Source organism: Taurulus bubalis (genome assembly GCF_910589615.1).
Source record: "Taurulus bubalis genome assembly, chromosome: 14".
Lineage (NCBI taxonomy): Eukaryota > Metazoa > Chordata > Actinopteri > Perciformes > Cottidae > Taurulus > Taurulus bubalis.
In genome coordinates this window covers 5800733-5822108 of record NC_136602.1, presented here as the reverse complement: position 1 = coordinate 5822108, position 21376 = coordinate 5800733, and the positions used below count along the sequence as shown (strand labels likewise).

The following is a 21376-nucleotide window of genomic DNA, read 5'->3' as shown; positions in this document are numbered from 1 at the left end:
ACGCTCCTCTTCCTCCTCCCCCTCCTCCTCCTCCTCCTCCTTCTCATTCCTCCGGTGCTGTTTGGGGTCGCTCCTCATTATCGATCCATATCTGATCAAATATTTGTTGAAGATGTCCATGTCAATAGACGGAATATTTGATTTAGAGTCAGCTCGTAGCGACTGATAATACTGTCATAACTAAAAACTAGTAGAATAACTGCTCGACGTGCAATTCAATTTACTTCTAAATGGATTAAAATGTACTCAAAACTGTTAGTCTGTTAATGTGATAATATTAGATGATAACACGGTAAGTTGATGAGGAAAAAGATGCTTCATTGGCCGTTCATGTTCCCATGTGACTCATCTGGACAGTTGTTACAGCAGTTACAGGATAAGCAGCTGCAAGTTAAATCCCAAACAGCCTCTCTTTTCCCTTCCCTCTATTCTTTCTTCCTCCTCTTCCTCTCTTTTAAAGCGTGACTCCAGCATGCAAGCTCCGAGCCAAAACTCTCCACTCTGTGCCTATCAACCGTCCGGTCTGGCTCAGAGCTTCAGTACAGCTACAACACACCAACCTGTGTCCTCTGTTCAGTTTTTGTAAGATAAGGAGCAGGAAAAACAAATAAAAAAAAATCCAATTGATGGGAAACAAATTTTAAATGACGTTTGCAAACGCTTCAGGCAGCTGCTGTCATGAATAAAAAAAAATCAGAGTTTGCCGCTGAACAACAACACGCTGTAGAGGAGTTCCCAGAATATCCCTGTTTATTATTCTTATTGCTATATTTTGTGTTTTCTATCTCCTCCTGTTTTTTTAATTTTTTTTCTCCTGTGCTTTTTTTCCATCATCCCAGCTTTTCGTCGACTACTGCCTTTTTGTGGGTTGTGTTTACGCTCCCAAGTCGTCCCAGTTTCTTTTGTTGTTGTTTTTTTGTTTTTTTGGGGGAAGTTGTATTTAGTTCCTGTTAGGGTCCATCCTCAGTTTTTGCGAGGCCTTGTCTTTGCAAGATGACGTGTATCCCTCTGTAGTGGGGAAAACTGAGACCACAGCGGGGTAAACCTCTGAAATTACACCTCACGTTTTTAATTTGAGCCGAAATGCCTAAAACTATGCGAAAGTGTAAAAAGTGCCGAATAATGTGGTGAAAGCGGTTAAAACTTTAAAGAGCAGGAAAATCAAGTTCAAAGTACAAAACAAGAGCGCACTAAACAGCTTTTTGTGCACTGAGTAACTCTGCTTTTCTGTTGGTTAAATGTGTGCAATAAAACCTGTGAAAAGCTTATTACCATCATTATGTTCTGTTACGTTCTGGTGCTGTCTAATTCCTGCAGCTTCACGGGGAAAAAAAGATGCAGAAAGTGGCTGTAATTTGGAGTGTTACCCTGCGGTGCTTTGAACTGTATGTATAACTTGTGTATAACAAACTGTTAAAAATAAACCTGTGTTTAATTTCACCTATATTTACTACTAATAAGACCTACAAACCGTAATAAGCTTCATTTGAGTATAACGTTCTCAACCTGAAAACTAAAGATATGTACACTTAACAAATCTGAATGAAGGAGCTATTGAGTCTCGATGGGGGAATAAATAACTAAGACCAGTAAGAATGTTTGTGAACTCAAACTTTTAAGCATCCAGTAAGGTTTATTTTCTCCCCTTGTTACATTTTTGAAACATTTATTTCCTCCTTTGAGTTATTTGGAATATGTTTTTGTTTCCTCCAGTATGTATTTTCGGTTCCACAGTTAACTGTCTAAGGTTTATTTAGTCTTGACGAGTATGGAGACGTAGATGTATTATAAAAAACAAAATTACTTTAAGCATTGCTGTTAAGTGGACAAGTTGGTTCTAAAAAAAATTAAAATCTAAAAAAAAGCATTTACTGGAAGTGAGTAATGTTGCAGAATAATGATTGCTTGCTTGTTGGCTTCAGCACTCCATTTTTATTTAATTTTTTCTAACGTTTGCCACCATTGAAGAGAAAACCGGTGTATGGAAGTTCTTTAATGGCAAAATGATCAGAAGCGATTTGCACTGTAATCAATCTGCAAGTTGAGCGCATGCAGAAACGGACTTGTTGGCATGATTTAAAAAAAACTTGAATTGTGACTTTTATCAGTGTTTTGAGACTTCATTACGTGAACGGCCTTCCTGTCGCATGTTATCTTTAAATGAGCATGCTGAGGTTTGTTTAACTTGCTTACTTTGACCCAAAATGCACCTCCATAATATCAAACGTGTGCTGGTTTGGGCGATTTAGGGCACTATTGTGCACTCAAAGCCAGGCAGATACCGAGGGGTTAATCAATGGTCTGGCTGTTGTACAATTGAATGGATTTCACAATCGAGGAGCGCGTCTCTAGCTGAGCAAAATATATAATTTTACCAGCCTGATATGGACGTATTCTACAGAAATATGTTTCCACAATTCAATCAGAAAAGGGAGGAAAAAACGTTGCTTCTTAAACCTGCTCGACGAAAGCTTAAATTAGTTTTGTGCTCATTTGTAATTTTGTCATTAATTAACTTCCGTACCTGGAAAGGTGGAAGCAAACCGGCAGGAATAATCACCACAAAGTGTGAAAGGTGGGAGCGCTTGTTTTGCCACAGCTGGTGGCTGGTTGGTCGGGTTTGTAACTGAGAAACTCTTCACTTGGTCATTGGTCCTGAAATGCTTCCTGTTTTTTTTTTTTTCTTTCTTTTTTTTTTTTTTTAGTGCTGCATTCTCTGGCAATTTGATAAGTATAGTGTGCATTCCTCTGTCACTGTAACCATAGTAATGAGATATTTCTTCATATTGCACAATCAATAATGCCACAACTGGGGTGGGCGGGTTAGGTTTGGGGGCGGGGTGGGGTGGGGTGGGCGGTGCTTGGGTGTTTGTAGGTGAGGTAGTCAGTGTGATGTGGACTGGGGGTCACTGCTAGTTGGATCTGCACCCGTAGACTTCTCCTGATCTGTTACATATGTGCAAAAAGCCATTAAAATGCTTTTAAAATGAACCAAACGTTTGTTCTCTCGTGTGTGTGTGTGTGTGTGTGTGTGTGAGAAGTTAAGAGAGATGTCCTCCTGCTAGACCCACACATATGTCACACTTTTCATTGACATGCCTACATAATACTATGGCTGCCTCCTTGTCATTTGTCTTAATGCTGAATGACTTATTTCCAAGTAACAAGATTTAAAGTGGCGCTTTTGTGCGATTCTCAGTGGAGAAACTTAGTTTTACAGATCTGTAAATCAACTAATGGATTAGTTGGGAAAACAAATGGTAGGAGTGTGAGTCAAGAATGTGTTTGATTGTTGCACAGCCCTCCATAATATACAAACCTCAGCTTGTGAAAATAAGCTTCTGACAAACGGAACATTTTTGGATAAAATGAAGTGTGTGAGCACAGACCTGAAAATGTGAGCTTGTACAAGCAAACACAGCTGGATGCCGCCCTCCTGTATGGATGATGTAATACTCATACAATACACGCCTGCTGTTACTAGAGAAGCAACCGTGTGTGTGTGTGTGTGTGTGTGTGTGTGTGTGTGTGTGGCAGGGATTCATGAGGATTACAAACGCCATGCACAGAGAATTTAATCAAACACTCTCACTGTTCAGACTGTTTGTGTACTGAAGATACTGAGTCTCTTTTATAGTAACATAACTTTATTTATATTTCATGTAGAGACGAGCTGAGAAAAAGTGCTGATTTGGAGCTTTTACATATTTAATGTATGTCTGTGACATTAAAAATATTTTTTATGAAAGAATATATAAAAATGTAATAATACACTCAGTGATTTTCAGGCATATATAGATTTTGAATGGGGACAAAAGTTTTTCACAGATTCTCAATACATGAAAATAGTTTTTTCACAGATCCAGGTAACTTGCCTTTTTAAACCCGGTCTGATAGTCACACCTTCAGTCAGTGGTGGAATGTAACTAAGTACTTACAACTTAAATCTGATAGTGAGGCAGGAAGAGAAGATCCCCGTCAGCTGTAATGTAAAACGTTCCTTTATTGTGGATTTTTTTTTTTCGGCTGTGATCTGCTGTATCAATTAAAAACTATTTTATTCTCAGACAGAAAAACAATGCTGCCTCTGTGAATACTTCAGGGACCCTTTGACCTCAGGAAATTGAGTGTGTGTGGAAGTTGAATGATCTGTTATTCTTCACACAAACAGACACTTCTCACAGCAGTTAAAAGTTATTAATCAACAGTTCAGACACAGAAAACTCATCCACACTGTAATTTATGCATAAATAACATTTAGATATTTCCACAAATGTTCCTCCCAACATGTTTCTTTCCTTATGTCCTTTTTTCATCTTGCGATCACGATGCTTTGGATGTTTCAAGTCTTTTAAAAACAAAAAGCAGCAGCAAAGAAAATGTTTTTATATGTCCGTCCATTTTGGATGAATAAAAGTTTAAACATTCTCAGTGTAGCACCAGACAAGAGTACAAAATAAGTTCAATTGTGGATTAAATAAAAACACAGTGTATGAAATATCGCACTCCCAAGGAAACGAAAGAAAAAAAAAACAGATAAAAAGACCCAGAAAGGCACTTAAGTGTGGCGATATCCAACGACAGAAAGGCTCTTTGAAATGAAAAGTGAGTTTAAATCAAATATTTTCTCAGTTACAGACAAACAGACATCTTTCTATGAATATGAATCATATCTTCTCCCCCAGTCCAGTGTCCCATCCCAGTGATCCCAGTTGAGAACGTCCTTAATGATCCGTATGGTTTCAAAACCGCAGTGTCATCCGTGTGTTACAGTTTGTCCTTTAAATGGTCCCATCAGTATTGTTTAAAACAATCTGTAAATGTCAAACGTTGTTTTTACTTTTTTCCAAAGGTAACCTGAATGCAGCATCAGCAACGTTACTGAGACGTGTCTGATTCCAGGAGGCAGATGTTTAAAGGATACAAACACAAGCCTTCATTTAGTTGATGTCACCACAGTGTTGCATGATGGGTGATAACTCAGTTTGTTGTCCAGTCCAGAAAAGCAAAAGTGACCTTCGATCATTATTATGTTCGTCTGTCTTTGAGTTCTCTGCAGTTTGTCGTCAGATTGAAGAGCTTTAAACTGAGATTTGACGCCAGACTAACCTTTTATTTATATTGTGAAGTTTGAAGACGTTGCCAGTTCATTCCAGCTCGTTGTAAGTAGGCTGCGTTGATCTTCACTTGTTCCTACTTTAATCTTCAAACATTTTGATGCTAAACTTCTAGTTTCTTTAACCAATGACTTCTTCTATTCTCATTCTCAACGATCCCTCAGTCTGGTTCATTTAACTTTGTACATTTGATGAATAGAAATACATATTTCTGTCTTGTGCATCTGGCCCCTGAACCTTGAGGTGCACTGAGTAGTGTAGACACTGTGAGGATGAGCTGGGTGGTGGTTGAGCAGAATAAGTTGAACCTCTTCTTCACTGTGACTAACTGGGCAGTTGTGAATTCAAGTAAATCAAAAAACATCTGACGATTCATTTTCCGGGTCACGAAGCGTCTCTGAAGTTTTCTGCCTCGCCACCAGAACGGAATCTAAACGCCTCGTCTTCTTCCATCTCCAACTTCTGAACTCTAAAAACAGACGTTTCGAGGTTGCAGGTTCGATTCCCTCCGGATCCACTTGTGGTGCTGTTAAGGCGCTTTGGATGAAAGCGTCACCAGACGGCAGATGTGTCTGCGCTTTACAGGCATTTCCACACAAACACACTGAAACACACAAGCAGACGATAACACAGTTTAACTGATTGCATCTCATTCATATGAAGATGTATTCAACAAGACAAGTTGAGAGAAGTAACTATATTTACTTGCACATACATAATCCACTATTATTCAGAATATGAAAATATTCTGAACTTGATATTCTGATTGAGGCCTTTCATCCTGTCCCACAAGGGTCAGTCCTGGGGCCACTGCTCTTCTAAATGTACACACACTTGTGCATTTCCCTTTCCTCTGATAATATCATCAGGTGCATCAGGCGTTGATCAGATTTACCTGCAGTCGTCTCCTCCTGTGCTGATCACATATTTGTCTTCATGGGAGAACCGGATATTAGTCACATGAGCCGAGTGGCCGAGGTAGCGCTTGTGTTTGGCCTGCAGACGGAAAGGTGTGGCAGACAGTCAGGTTAAGCGGTGAGAATGTACTAAATATTGCATACACATCTTTTTAGGTGGTCCTTTTTTGAAGTTCATTTTGCTGCTGCACATTGCTTTTCCCCAGCGCCTGTACTCCCGTCTGCTTCTGCCATCGACTGTAGATAAACACTGACTATGGATAAGTCCCTCATACAAGCCCAATTCAAAACTCCTGAACTATAACTTTAGGTAAATTCACTTGCGTCCGTATCTTAAAATAAGTCAAAAGTGATTTTTGGTTTTACACAGGACACAAACAGTGTTCTCCAGGGTGAAAGTCCTGTGTTTGTTGTAATAGGCTGCTAGGACATACGACCGCTCTGTATTCCTTTTATCTTGCTTGATAAAGATAAAACGTCTGTGCATTAGACATGGGAGAAAAAAAGGTAATTTGTAAAAAACAATAAGAAAATGAAATGTAGAATTATTGACATGTTTTTTTTTTAAACTCAAATGTAAATGCAGATGACTCACAAACTTCTCTGTGCAGGGAAAGTCGAACAGTTTGACCAATCCGAAGTCGTCACCGGTGGCGACGTTCATGCCGGCGTGAGACACACACGCACAGTTGACTTCAGCTTTGTCTGCGTTTCGCGGCCAAATCCCCAAAACTTCATCTCCCAGGATGCTGCGGGAGAGAAAAGACACGTTTTGTTGCAAAATACACTTTTCTTGGTGTGTGTGTGTGTGTGTGTGTGCATGTGTGTGTGTGTAACCTGGTCCAGGTTGCCCAGGTGATTCTATCGATGATGATCTGGTCGTTCACCACCTTCCCTGAAGGAACCTCAAACACCTGCCGCTTATAGGCTCCCGTGGACACCTGCAGAAACACACAAAAGGTTATAGGTCATAGATGGATACTTGATAAGATATATAATATGTATACATGTGTATAAGTACCTGTATGTAACAGCTGTCGGCAGAGAAGTCGAGCTGCAGGATGAAAGCAGGGATGTCGCTGCAGTAAACCAGCCGGTTCAGAGCCGGTCCTCCGCTCATGTCGTAGACATCCACCGTGTTCTCCACAGAACCGACCGCCAACAGCCGCCGGTCCGGACTGAACCTGCACACACACACACACACACACACACACACACACACACACACACACACACGTGCACACACATATAAGATACAGCACTACTTAATTAATGTGCCCCATATTCCCTTCATTCTCACACTCACAGTAATGTAAAGAACATATGTTCATGTATGAATTGCGACATGAAGATGAAGAGTAAAAAAAAAAAAAAGATGTTTTGCTATAAATAAAACAGTTTATTAAAGCTGAAACGATTAGTCCAATAATCAATCAGTCAATTTAGAAAATATTGATCAGGAAGTCATTTTTCATGTAAAAACATTTCATGGTTCCAGATTCACAAATGTGAAATGTCTCACATTTCTCACTATTTTTACAAACCAAACAATTGATTAATGATGAAAATGATCAGCAAATTAATCCATAATGAAAATGGTAATTAGTTAATAGTTAAATGAGTTCAACCTCAAACAACTACTACAGTTAAATACTGTTTTTAAATGAATGCATGAGTAATTAATTAATGAATTAATCTAATGATATACAAATATTATCGCATAACAGTCACAGGGGACATTTTTTTCTCCTTTTTAATTTTAACAATGTGGCATTTTTTACTGAAGGAAAGGATTTGAATACTTCATCCACCTTTGGCTGTATATGTATATGTATATTTGTAATAAGCATAAACCAAACTCCTCTCTCTCTCACCGGATGTCCTGGATGGCGACGCTGCGGTCTCGTTTCTTCGCCCACATCTTCAGCGAGTTGGCGAGGAGGACGAGGAACTCGCCGTTCTTCATCCCCACCGCCAGCATCTCTCCGTCTGCGCTGTAACTCGCACACTGGGCTGCGTGGCCGACACACACCTTGTTCAACAGTTTCTGCAAAAAGGGAGAGGAACGAGAACTCAATCAATATACCACGCCAAAAAGAAGATCATTGAACTCTTCTCATCAAAGAAATATCCCTGTGGAGAGTATGAGGAAGGATATTTGTGTGTGTGTGTGTGTGTACCTTGTCAGTGAGGTCCCACAGTCGGATGGTGGCGTCGTCGCTAGCGGTGACGCAGAGCTCCTTGGCAGGATGGGCGGTCAGACCCCAGATGCCTCCTCGAGCGTGACTGTCCAGCAGCAAGTTGGACGCCGCGTTCTTCTCCCCGACCTCGAGGATCTCCCCGTCCTTCGTCCCCACCAGGATCTTACCCTGAGGAGGAAGAGGAAGATGTGCCCTGATGAGGAAGATCTGCCCTGAGGGAGGACGTGCAATCGAGGGGCGAAGATCAAAAGTTCTCACTTTGCCTCTGCAGACGGATCGGACGCACTCCACCTGCCGCCCCGTCTCCAGCTGGAAGGCTCGGCAGCGTTTCATCTCCTGATCCCAGAGCTTCACCGCACCGCCCTCCTTAGTCCTGACACACACACACACACACACACACACACACACACACACACACACACACACACACACACACACACACACCAAATAAGAAGGTCAATCGTTTCTGAAAAGAAAAATCCTATATATTCTATATATATTTTTCCTTTGGTGGAAGTGTTCTTTGGGCTTGCAAAAATACATTTTCAAAATCTGTCAAACTTTTTTTCTATAATATTTCACTCTATTTTAGGAAAAAAACTGTAGTTCTACCCAAAGACTAAGTCTAGATATGTATCTTACAGTTAAGACAATAGCTGTATCTCAGAAACTATAATGAGCATAATCAAGTATTTGAAAGTTGAATTTCAAAGATATGCACATGTGATTTTTCATATGATTTAAACAGTACAAAGTTGTACTGTTGACTATTTGACCAAAGTATGTACGGATCAGATTTCAAGATTTTAGACAAAAAAAATAAAGAAATATAAAGCAAATGTAATCAGGCAACGTCATCATGTCTTCTTAAAAAGAGATAATTCATCACCAACTGAACCTTTTATCCTAATAATGAGTAATTCATAACTACAATTTCATTTTTCAAGTTTGTTTTCATTGAATGTAATGCACCTCCGTGGTGTCATTCAGAGTGATTCAAACTTGTACTCGGTGTCTTACGATCCTGATAAAAGGAGAAAATGTATCAATATAATGGAAACAAATGTGGAAGCTGCTGTTTGACAGATTTTCCACGAAGTAAAATGAAGACTAAATCATCTGTCGGTGTGAAACTCACGGCCTCTCCTTTCCCCCGGTGACGATGAGTCCGTCTCTCAGCGTGGTGTACATGGTGAACACCGGCCCGGTGTGGGCCTTCGCCACCACCCTCAGCAGGTAGTGGTCCCGCCACACGTACACGTCCCCGTTGATGGCGCCCGTGAACGTCAAGTTATTCTGCAAACACACAGCTGAATAATTAATCACATTTCATATAGATGTATATTTATGTCGTTTTGGACTGAGCACTTTTACAACACACAATCATTCTGCAGGCGACTCACAGCCCCGAAGGCGACGGACAGCATGGTCTGCATCCGGCCGTCCTCCACCGTCCCCACCACGCCCTTCTTGTACATCAGAGCGCCGCCGGCCAGCGTCCAGAACTTCACGTGTTTGATTCCCACCGACACGAACTGGGAGTCGGAGTCCGGCCGAAACTCCACCACGAAGATCCGGTCCGGGTGTCCGGCTTTACTGCACACTTTGGATCCTGCAGTGGAGTTATTTTTAAATTATTTATTACTATTAATTACTATTCTTACAGCATGGACACACCCGCATCTTGTCATCTGTAAAAAAAGGACAATATACAAAATGTAATCGTTATCTGAGCCGAATCAAAAATGTATTTAAATATGCAAATATTCAGTGAGTGAATTGGTAATGTTATAATACTTTTGTCAGTTTAGCTCAGACCAAAACATTAATTGTGGCTATTAATAAAAACTGAATATTGAACAGAAATGTAACAGTTGCAGTTTTACTGGATGTAGTGGTGGAATATCAAGTACATGTACACAAGTACTGTGAAATGTGAGGTACTTTACTTTTATGACACTTTCTTCTTCTACTTTACAACACATAAAACATGTAAACATTTTATCAATTAAATCCCTCAACAGTTTATACAAACATAGTGGAAATTATTTATTAGTCTATCAAACTAAATGTTTATTGAAAGAAAATATATTGGAACATATTTAACTAATTCATCAATATGTCGTTATTTCATATAAAAAAAAATGTGATTTTCAACAGGAATGTTTTCATTGCATGGACTTTTACTCTGATATTGGTGCTTTTACTGAAGTGAATGGATCTGAAAACGTCCTCCACCACTGACTGTGTGTATTTCAGTGCTTCAGTCTCTCACCTTCCTGCCAGCGCCACACAGTGATGGTGTGTTCAGGCTCCACTCCGACAGACAGCAGCAGCTTCCCTGTGGCGCTGAAGTTCACGTAGCCGACGCCTTTAGTGTGAGGGCAGCGGAGGATGGACAGAGTCTGTTTGCTCATGGCATCCCACACGTGGATGGAAGGAGTGGTGCCTATACGTAAAAGATCCAGAGACAGGAGGAGAGAGAGAGAGAGGGCACAGAGTGAGGCTTCATCGGGACAGGAGGGAGACAGAGGGCCACAGAAACAGAGCAGCGAGAGGACGATGCAGCCTACAAACACCCTGAGAACCAGACCAACATCAGCGCGCCGGCTTTTAGATCAATTTCCCGTTGGCTCCAGTTGGTTTCATTGCAAAAGACTGAAAACTAAACACAAGAAAATAATTGCAAACCCAAGTGCTGTGACGCTGCACAAATAAAATGTCAAATAAACACAAAAAGTTGCCTCTTGCATTATTTATGAAAATATTGGAGTATGCTTTTGTATAACACTCCCCTAGTCTTCCGCTGACTCAAAGAATGGTGCACTACATTTCAACATTGCCCATTCACTCACTATGGACCGACAGTTTAAAGCTATTTACCCAAACCACCGAGTTCACTGCAGAGAAAGAAAAACAGCATCCCAAAATATATATTTGAAGCCCAAATGCACCGTTGTGGTCCAATAATGATCAAAGTCGCCTCCGCTTTTTGGGACAGCAAATCAAATTCATGCAACTAAATGTAAGTTTGAGTAATTGAATTAATTATAATTTCAGATGAAAATAACACATTGTGTCTTGAATATAATGTTTTTTTTTTTCTTGGTTAGTTATGATTGAAGCGAAAATGAAAATATAAATTCAACAGCTTATTTCAAACTTGTCAACTGTAGTGTACAATAGTAAACTTCCCCTCCAGATAATTATATTACGAGCACAAGGAGCAAACTGATACTGATAATGTACTTGTTTTACATTCCCTTGGCATGGGAAAGTCTGCTGCGAGAAATCTCCAATGCAGAACAATTAGGATGAAGTGTGGCAGCTCTCAACTGCATTACGATAGGCGAATCATTTTTTAAGTATTAATGAGCACGTTGAAGGTGTTTCAGCTCGCCGCTTGTTTGAGTTCCTGCTAAAACTCTGCCGCCGGTCTCTGGGTGTCAGGGTGTCTGTCGTGGAGCGGCGGGGGGCGGTTTGGTTTTTACCTGGAAGTTCACTGACGTCACCTGAGTTGTTGTGAGAGAGATGGCGACAAATGAGGCCAGCCAAAACACACAAACACGCACACACAGACACACACACACACACACGAGAAGAAAAACAGAACAAAACAAAAGAAACAAACAGATAAAAACGTGAAGTGAGTTGTTTAGAGAGATATTTATGGGACTTGCTGCTTAAATCAACCTTAAAATAATCAGCAGATGAATACTTAATAAAAATAACCGTTAGTGTTAAGCTCTACCACCTACAACAGTAAAATATTTTGTTTTACAATTATTCATGAGTAATAATAATCTAATGATATAATATAAAATAGTCACAGTGGACATTTTTCTATTTTTAATACTTTAAGTACATTTTTCTGATTATACTATAGTTTTACTGTAACATTTAAATGCAGGACTTTTACTTGTTACAGAGTTTTTTCTTCATTGTGGTTTTAGCTGGTAACAAATTTTTGTAATACAATGAAGCTTAATTTAAGAGATAAACTACATTCTGTCCCTTCACCTTTTAATTCTTCCTATGTGTTTAGTGTTTCTACAACAAACAAGTAAAGCAAGCAGGTTAAACATAAAGCAGAGGAGAGAAAAGCAGGACTCATTTAGCTCAGACGAGTTAGTAGAGAAACACAATAACATGCAAAAACACACAAACACACACACACACACGCTCAGTGTACCGATCTGTCCGGTGGCGATGACATTTTTGTATTTCGGGTGCTGGTTGGCGGTCAGAGAGAGGATGTCATCCGTGTGTTCCAGGTAGAAACTCTGAGTTCCTGCAGCACAAGAAGTCACATGAACGCATCACTTTGATCTGAACGGTCACAGGTTCAATTACCAGCAGCAGCAAGTTATATTAATCTGAATTTAAGCATCTTTAAGCATATTTTTTCTGTCCGTAACTAATTTTTTTCAACATAGAAACATCAAGCTTGTTGTAAGCTAATTACGATAAATATGCTGTGTGTTTCTGCTACGTTATACTTCTACTCCATTACATTTAAGAGGAAAATATTGTACTTTTTACTCCTCTCCATGTATCTAACAACATTAGCTACTAGTCTATTTTGACTACTTTTTAATGTTGAGATGATTTAATAAAGAATGTAATTGGAGGAATGATGTTTTATTATGTCTTAAGCAACCTGGCAGTATATAAAGTAGATCATTAATTGATTCTGCCTTTACCAGGTGCAACATTAGTGATGCTTCCATATTAATGATCAATAATTATAATCCAATAATATGATATAACTTTTACTTTGATTGCTAACACTTATATACTTTAGTTAGGTAAAGTCATACATGCAGTACTCACTTGAAATACAAAGTATTTCTAGACAGTGATATCGCTACTTTTACTTAAAGGCACAGTGTGGGATTTAGTGGCATCTAGCGGTGTGTTTGAGGCCACCCTTAATAATAACTACTGTAGGGGCCAACAGAAGTCAGGCGGTATCTCAGTTTTACGCTCTGCGACAGAGGTCAAAACTGTGTGTTGCCGTGGTTACCAGTGGTGAGACTGTGGACGATGGCGGTGGCAGCGGTGTGGTAGACGATGTCGGTGCCGTCGTTGAGGTAGTGCAGGTTGTTGCGACAATCGAAGCCCCGAAAACCAAACACGTGATCCAAAACCAGGTCCTACACGAGAGAGGAGGAGGCGGGTGAGCAGGAGACAGACTGAGGGAGAGAGAGAGAGATAGAGAGAGAGAGAGAGAGAGAGAGAGAGAGAGAGAGAGAGAGAGAGAGAGAGAGACAAACCTCCACCAGTCTCTTCTTCTTGGAGACGTTGTTCTTCTGGAGTTTCTCCGGCTGCGGCGCCGCTCGACTCACCGGAGGCCTGAAGGACCGATCAGACTATTAATCAAGTGATCAATCAACCTCCGTCAAAGACGGGTGGAGGAACAGTCAGTGAGACAGCATGGTCAGTCTGAAGACAGACAGGACAGACAGAAATGAGACAGGACAGACAGGCAGGTCAGCCACAGACAGATGGGTTCTTCTTGCTGTGATCCTTCTGTCACAAAGAGTACTCAATAACTTATAAGAAGTAGTAGTAAGCAAACTAACGGTTGTAATACAAGTAGTAATAGTAAAACACACACACACACACACAAGCACACACACGCACACATAGAATGAAGAGGCATTACAACAGTAATAGGTGGACAGACAGGCGTTACCTGGATCCCCTGGACAGCAGAGGGATAGAACCAAGGTACAAAGCTTTAGAAAACACACACACACACACACACACACACACACACCTCTTCACATACAAACACAACAACACACTCACTCAAACACACATAAAAGGCTTCATGCCTCAACTTAAAGAAAAGTGATAATTCTCAAGCAAGTTCTGGAGTGAAAAGAAGCGTCTTTTTCTGTTTTCTGAGTTTATTTATGGACTTCTATTCATGATGAACATAATGACTTTATGGTATCCTCTGAAATGTACAAAACATGTGTATCATGTCTCTGTTTTCTGATTTCAAGGTGTTTTAAAGAACCTTAATCTGTTCCGTGAACTACAACAAGTAACCTCCAGCTGTTTTTAAAACACCTGCATGCACCTGTCGTGTCCTCTAGATACCAGTAGAAGGAGGATGTCTCTCTGTGATTAATTGGCAGAAATGGAGTAAATATACAAAACTATGTTTTCATTAATGTATAATGATCTGAAACTAAGAATAGTCATATCTATATAATATTATAATAATAATTGTTATATATCTTCCATGGAGACCGCCATGTTTCTACAGCAGCAGCAGCAGTGTTATTTGCCATCACTTAATTAAGCCAAACCTGCTGCTTTATTGTTTGTGTTTAATTTACCCAATAGAGTGCTTTGTTTAAAAAAAAAAATCTATTTATCTAAGTTGAACCGACGCCAATGGAACCAGCGGATTTTGGCGCTGTTCATAAACCAAACTCTCAAATGAAAGGCAGAGAATGTTTTTATCTCCTGTGATCAAATCCCTGGATGTATTTGTTTCTGTAACAATACATACAAGCAGTATAATATTGCTATTGCTCTGTTCTATCAAGGCCTCCCTACACTCGGATGCTGTAACACAGAACATATAATCTACTGAGACCTATCATATTGACATTTAGCATGTCTGAAAAGCATCTACACACTAAGTTTCATACTTACTTGACAATGCCCTGCCTCCAGGGGAATGCAAGTTAAAACACAACACAGATATTAAAAGTTTCTACAAACACGGCCAGAGAGCAACACTTAGGAAGTAAGGATACCACAAAAGGGACAAAAACAAGAGTCTTTCTGTTAGAAACACATGAGGGTACTGCACCTTTAGGCCTTTCCACTACAGGAACTTAACCTGAACTAAACAAGTGCGGTTTCAGCTGTAGGACATCTATGATGAAAGTGATGCTAATGCTGCTAATGCTTCTACATTTACAGGTGATGATGATGAAACATCGGTATCCTTAAATTAGCTGCCAGTCCTGCTCTCTCTCTCTCTGCACTCTATGCCATAAAAAAAAACATCCGGAGAGTCATTTTTTTGAATTAGTTGACAAGGAAGTAACAAGGAAAAGGAAAAATATGGATGCTGCATTTGTCCGCGCTGCCATGTTGAAAATTGTTGCCTGAAGTTACTGGTCCTTAAGTTCCTGTTGTGGAAAAGGTTGACTGTTGTGTTTGTACTGCTGCAAATCTACAAAAACAATTACAATCTCCTTATTTGTTTATTTTTTATAAAAGCACATCTTGGAAGCTCTGAGAGAGCTTTAAAATCAAGATTGGTGATCCATTCTTTGACCCTTAAAATTAGTTCATCTTGTCGCGCATGATTAGAGGTCAGTGTTTTGAAGACAGAAACTCACTGAAAACACTGAAATAGTAATAATCTGCTAGCATATGAAATGTGGAAACACACAGACCAAATGAGCCAAAAGGTTTGTTTCATGAAAAACACTTATTGATCATGCAGAAAATGTCCACAGGTACAAACACACACAAATACAACTGTGTAGCGGTACGCAATTACACCCACACACACACACACACACACACACACACACCCACACAGTGACTACTGACGACACACACTAAGGATAACATGAATGGATGAATAGTTCATGAAGAGTTTGTTCAACATTTCCGCTTGTACACACAATTTAAGTGTCGTAAAGTCAAAAAAGCATTAAATAAAGAGACATAACGCTGAATGTCAACAACAGCAGAATACTAACTGTTTTTAAAACTTTTAATTGTATATGAAATATTTTAAAGCTTATACTGCTGAAAGAATATTTCTAACATGTGTATTTGCTATTTTTTAACGAAGTACAAGATCTAAGTACTTCTTCCGTACCTCTGCTTTTCTAATAGAAATGTAGTTTCTTTATTCTACTCAACTATTAATGTGTGTGTGTGTGTGTGTGTGTGTGTGTGTGTGTGTGTGTGTGTGTGTGTGTGTGTGTGTGTGTGTGTGTGTGTGTGTGTGTGTGTGTGTTACCTCTCCTCAGCAGACACCTCCTTCAGCTGGTGGTGAGGTTTGGTTCCTCTCATCTCTCTGAGGCTGACGGCGTACATCTTAGTGGTGTAATCCACCGTCTTCTCTCGGGCAACGTCACTGTCGTAACCTTCGCACGCACGCACACACACACAGACACACACACACACACACACACACATACAAATTTGAGTTTTGTTGCATAAAGTTTTTTAGGCTAGTGCAGAGAGAGACACACCCACCTCCATCCTCTTCGACGTCGTCGTCCGACTCCTCGCTGTCCACGGTGGGTCGGTTGTCGCAACTCAAAGGCCCCTCCCCCTCGACACTGACCCCGCCCCCTCGCTCCCTCGCCCAGATCATCAGGGCGGTGTCGGCCCCGCCCACCGTCAGCAGCGCCGCGTCGTCCTGAGCCCAGCGGACGTTGGTTACCTGAGCGCTGTGGCCCACGTAACGCTTAAAACGAGCGTACTGACCCTGGAGGGAGGAGAACAAAAGAAGTGACGACAATGAACAAATACCTGAGTATTAGAAATACAATGACATTCACATCAGTATCATTATCCAGGGATAAATGGTCAAAGCAATAAGGTAGGAAAGCAAGAAATAAGAAAGGAAAGGGGAAAAAAATACATTTCTTTTAATCAAGAAGCAAAGAAAGAACGAAAGAAAGAGACAAAGACTGACGACAAGGTGGAGAGAAAGAGACGGGGGAAAGCAAAAAGGGAGACAAAACTGAAAAAGAGGAATAATTGTTGGCCAAGACCAAGAATGAAAGAAAACATTTATTATAATAAGAAAGAAAGAAAGAAAGAAAGAAAGAAAGAAAGTCGGAACGGAAGAAAGGAGAATGCAACAATGGAGCAAAGAAAAAAGAAGAGAGGCAAAATAAGGCAATAAAGAAAGGAAGTCTTCTTTGGATTAATACATTATTTCTTCTCATGTTCATCTCGTGTTCATTTCGTGTTCATTTCGTGTTCATCTCGTGTTCATCTCATGTTCATCTCGTGTTCATCTCGTGTTTATCTCATGTTTATATCGTGTTCATCTCATGTTTATCTCATGTTCATCTCGTGTTCATCTCGTGTTCATCTCGTGTTCATCTCATGTTTATCTCATGTTTATCTCATGTTTATCTCATGTTTATCTCATGTTTAGCTTGTGTTCATCTCATGTTTATCTCATGTTCATCTCATGTTCATCTCATGTTTAGCTTGTGTTCATCTCATGTTTAGCTTGTGTTCATCTCATGTTTATCTCATGTTCATCTCATGTTCATCTCATGTTCATCTCATGTTTATCTCATGTTCATCTCATGATCATCTCATGTATAGCTTGTGTTCATCTCATGTTTATCTCATGTTCATCTCATGTTTATCTCATGTCTATCTCATGTTTATCTCATGTTTATCTCATGTTTATCTCATGTTTAGCTTGTGTTCATCTCATGTTTATCTCATGTTCATCTCATGTTCATCTCATGTTTAGCTTGTGTTCATCTCATGTTTATCTCATGTTCATCTCATGTTTAGCTTGTGTTCATCTCATGTTTATCTCATGTTTAGCTTGTGTTCATCTCATGTTTATCTCATGTTCATCTCATGTTCATCTCATGTTCATCTCATGTTTATCTCATGTTCATCTCATGATCATCTCATGTATAGCTTGTGTTCATCTCATGTTTATCTCATGTTCATCTCATGTTTATCTCATGTTCATCTCATGTTCATCTCATGTTTATCTCATGTTTAGCTTGTGTTCATCTCATGTTTATCTCATGTTTAGCTTGTGTTCATCTCATGTTTATCTCATGTTTATCTCATGTTTAGCTTGTGTTCATCTCATGTTTATCTCATGTTCATCTCATGTTCATCTCATGTATAGCTTGTGTTCATCTCATGTTCATCTCATGTTCATCTCATGTTTATCTCATGTTCATCTCATGTTTATCTCATGTTCATCTCATGTTTATCTCATGTTCATCTCATGTTTAGCTTGTGTTCATCTCATGTTCATCTCATGTTCATCTCATGTTTATCTCATGTTTATCTCATGTTTATCTCATGTTCATCTCATGTTTATCTCATGTTTAGCTTGTGTTCATCTCATGTTTATCTCATGTTCATCTCATGTTTATCTCATGTTTAGCTTGTGTTCATCTCATGTTCATCTCATGTTTATCTCATGTTCATCTCATGTTCATCTCATGTTCATCTCATGTTCATCTGAGGTAAATGTTCAAACGTGACTAGAAACCAGTGACTGTCGTCGTACTCGAACAGGGTAGCCGAACAGTTTCAGGAAGCCAAAGTCGTCTCCGGTGGCGAGCAGCGCTCTGTCTCTGGTGAGCGACGCGCCGTTGATGTCGGTGATGTCGCTGTGCGTCGGCCAGATCCCGTCACAGCTCGGACCCAGAACACACGTCCAGCTGGACCACTCGACCCGCTCCAGCTACACACACACGCACACACACACACACACACACACACACACACACGCACACGCACACACAGGAATAGAGAAATAGGACAATAACGCTTAGATGAGTAACCCAGAACAACAAAGTTCTGAAAATAGCACGATTATGTTGTTGTATTTCTATAATTAAAAGCAATAGTTAGTTGGGATATTATATTTAGTTGTAAGGCACATTATATATTTGATCCCGCCTTTTTTTCTCCTAGCATTCATCTGTCATATCAAACAAACTGGGACATATTCAGGAAAAGCTTAGCTTGAAGATTGTGATAAAGATTTTACCTCAGCACAAATAAACCTCTGGGACAACACACACACACACACACACACACACACACACACACACACACACACACACACACACACACACACACACACACACACACACACACACCTCAGAGTTTTTGATGGTTTGTCTTCTTCCTTTTGGGGCTTCAAAGAAAAGTTGCTCTTTGGCCCCTGTGTTCACCTGCAGCAGTTTACCTGCAAAAACACACACACACGTTATAGTTTCAAAGACACCCTTCAGCACAGTGAAGTGAAACATGTTCGGGTCAAAGAGGACTTTAAAAATGAGCAACAGGTGAAGACGTAGAGAACTGTGTTACCTCGAGCATCCCAGTCGATGTGTGTGATGTAGCTGGACGCCCCTTTGCAGATCCCCACTCTCTTGCTTGTCAGCACGTTGTAGATGTCCACAAAGCTGTCATGTGACGCCACCGCCAGGAATTTACCTGAGTCTGAGAATGTGTGTGTGAGAGAATGTCAGATGTGAGTGAGTGGATATACCTCTGAACCCAAAAAGCAGCAACAAAAAGCCAAATGCCCTGAAACTGCTTGTAGTTCAGAAGGATAGGCAGTAGTGTGTGTGTGTGTGTGTGTGTGTGTGTGTGTGTGTGTGTGTGTGTGTGTGTGTGCGTGTGTGTGTGTGTGTGTACTTGGGGTGAAGCGGACGTCAGAGATGGCGTCGCGGCGATGGTGGAAGCTCAGGAGATCCTCCAGTGTGTCGGCGTTCACCACCAGCACGCCTCCATCGCTCAGACCGACGGCCAACGCCTTTCCGTCGGGGGAGAAGGCACAGCAGCGACCGCCTGGACACACACACACACACACACACACACACACACACACACAGTCTGTTACCTTGTGAGTTACACTTCTAGTTAATCACTGTGGTAATTTAATTACTTGGCAGCGCACGTCCTCTCGCCCCTTTCCCTTTCTTCCTGTCAACTCTCTTTTGTTTATTGCATAATGGAGCCAAAATGTCCGAACTTTACTTAAAATGTGCAAAGTCACCTAAAGATCAAAGCACTTCTACCGCTCTGTAACTCTAAATCTCTAAATCTCTGTTAAAACTGTTCTCTGCCTGTGATTGCTTTGATCTCGTTTACTGTCAGCTTTACGTTTTCTTGACTGACTCTGTTTATTCTTGTTTTTTGTGTGAATAATTCAACTACGATGTTGCTGCTAAAGAGCACGTATGCTGTTGAATACAAATACTTTTCAGGTGGATCACCTCACTGAAGCGAGTTTAAAGTCAAGTTCATTTTCACATAAAATGAACTGAAACCAGCAGGTGTCCAGAAGGAAGGAGACTAATCTGAGAACTGATGGGTGATTTAGAAAATAGAGTATAATAGTAGGATGTGTCCTCCGTCTCTTACCTCTCTTCAGCTTGCGGACGGCCACCATGCGGTGATTGGCCGACGTCTCCCACAGTCGCAGGGTTTTATCGTCGCTGACGGTGGCGCAGACGGGGAGGAGGGGGTGAGCGGCCAGACCCCAGACTTCTCCCTCCATGTGGCCCTGCACACACACACACACACACACACACACACACACACACACACACACACACACACACACACACACACACATTTACCAATAGGAAAACATATGCATACTGTATTTATTTAGACACTGGACCGCTCAGTTTGGTTGTTTAATCTAATTTACTCACTGAAATATATGATTTGAGGCCCTGGGTTTCGCCTTGCAGGCTACATATGTGAACTACCTGCAGACACTGCTCAGGGCTGTCAAGTCCCTCGACTTCATCTGCATGCTTTTCAGGTAAATCTAAATTTTTGTGTGTAATTTACAATAAGTATTCTTCTAGAAAGACGCTAGAATTGAATCACAGTATAAAGCCCAGTGCTCTTTGTAGTATATGTTGTTACGTATTATTATGTAGTTTAATATCTATATTTACTAGCTATATTATGTTTCATAAAGTACACGTCTCTATCCATCTCCCCCAGTAGAAACTCTTCAATCCACCGTCTCTCTTGTTACGCTGCCGTTGTCAGTGAAAGCAAACCAATACATTTAATTCTGCAACTGCTGATCGATCTGCAGCACAGGGCTCTCCTCACCATGGCAACAGGTACCCGACCACCAGATTTTTAGAAATACCTGAGGTCTCTCTCTCTCTCTCTCTCTACACACACACACACACATATATATATATATATATATATATATATATATATATATATATATCCTGATGGAAGTGATTCCTTTGATAAAGACATGAATCAGAAGTCCATTTAGTAGCTCTGGAGCTTTCAATCATGTATCATGATCATCCTCGGCAGATGGCGTTTGCCCTGTTGTCATGGAAATGTATGTTGAATTTTAAAGACTTCTCACTCG

At 40.4% G+C, this 21376-nt stretch overlaps 1 protein-coding gene across 1 annotated transcript in view; it reads right to left on the bottom strand.

Moving 5' to 3' along the window:
• Window positions 1-5639: 5639 nt before the first annotated feature.
• The window catches only part of LOC306747099 (echinoderm microtubule-associated protein-like 6), a gene marked incomplete at its 5' end in the record, with an annotated part of 61618 nt that continues 45881 nt past the window's right edge, over window positions 5640-21376 (bottom strand). Inside the window, 21 exons of the mRNA XM_079230108.1 lie at window positions 5640-5721; window positions 6013-6113; window positions 6630-6783; window positions 6872-6975; window positions 7056-7218; window positions 7909-8081; window positions 8215-8403; window positions 8494-8608; window positions 9374-9531; window positions 9639-9847; window positions 10511-10684; window positions 12428-12526; window positions 13262-13391; window positions 13512-13590; window positions 16244-16370; window positions 16483-16717; window positions 18515-18691; window positions 19113-19201; window positions 19327-19458; window positions 19657-19809; window positions 20386-20527. Of these exons, the coding sequence (XP_079086234.1) occupies window positions 5697-5721; window positions 6013-6113; window positions 6630-6783; window positions 6872-6975; window positions 7056-7218; window positions 7909-8081; window positions 8215-8403; window positions 8494-8608; window positions 9374-9531; window positions 9639-9847; window positions 10511-10684; window positions 12428-12526; window positions 13262-13391; window positions 13512-13590; window positions 16244-16370; window positions 16483-16717; window positions 18515-18691; window positions 19113-19201; window positions 19327-19458; window positions 19657-19809; window positions 20386-20527 (2928 nt within the window). The 3' untranslated portion in view covers window positions 5640-5696. The remainder of the gene's footprint in view (window positions 5722-6012; window positions 6114-6629; window positions 6784-6871; window positions 6976-7055; window positions 7219-7908; window positions 8082-8214; window positions 8404-8493; window positions 8609-9373; window positions 9532-9638; window positions 9848-10510; window positions 10685-12427; window positions 12527-13261; window positions 13392-13511; window positions 13591-16243; window positions 16371-16482; window positions 16718-18514; window positions 18692-19112; window positions 19202-19326; window positions 19459-19656; window positions 19810-20385; window positions 20528-21376) is intronic.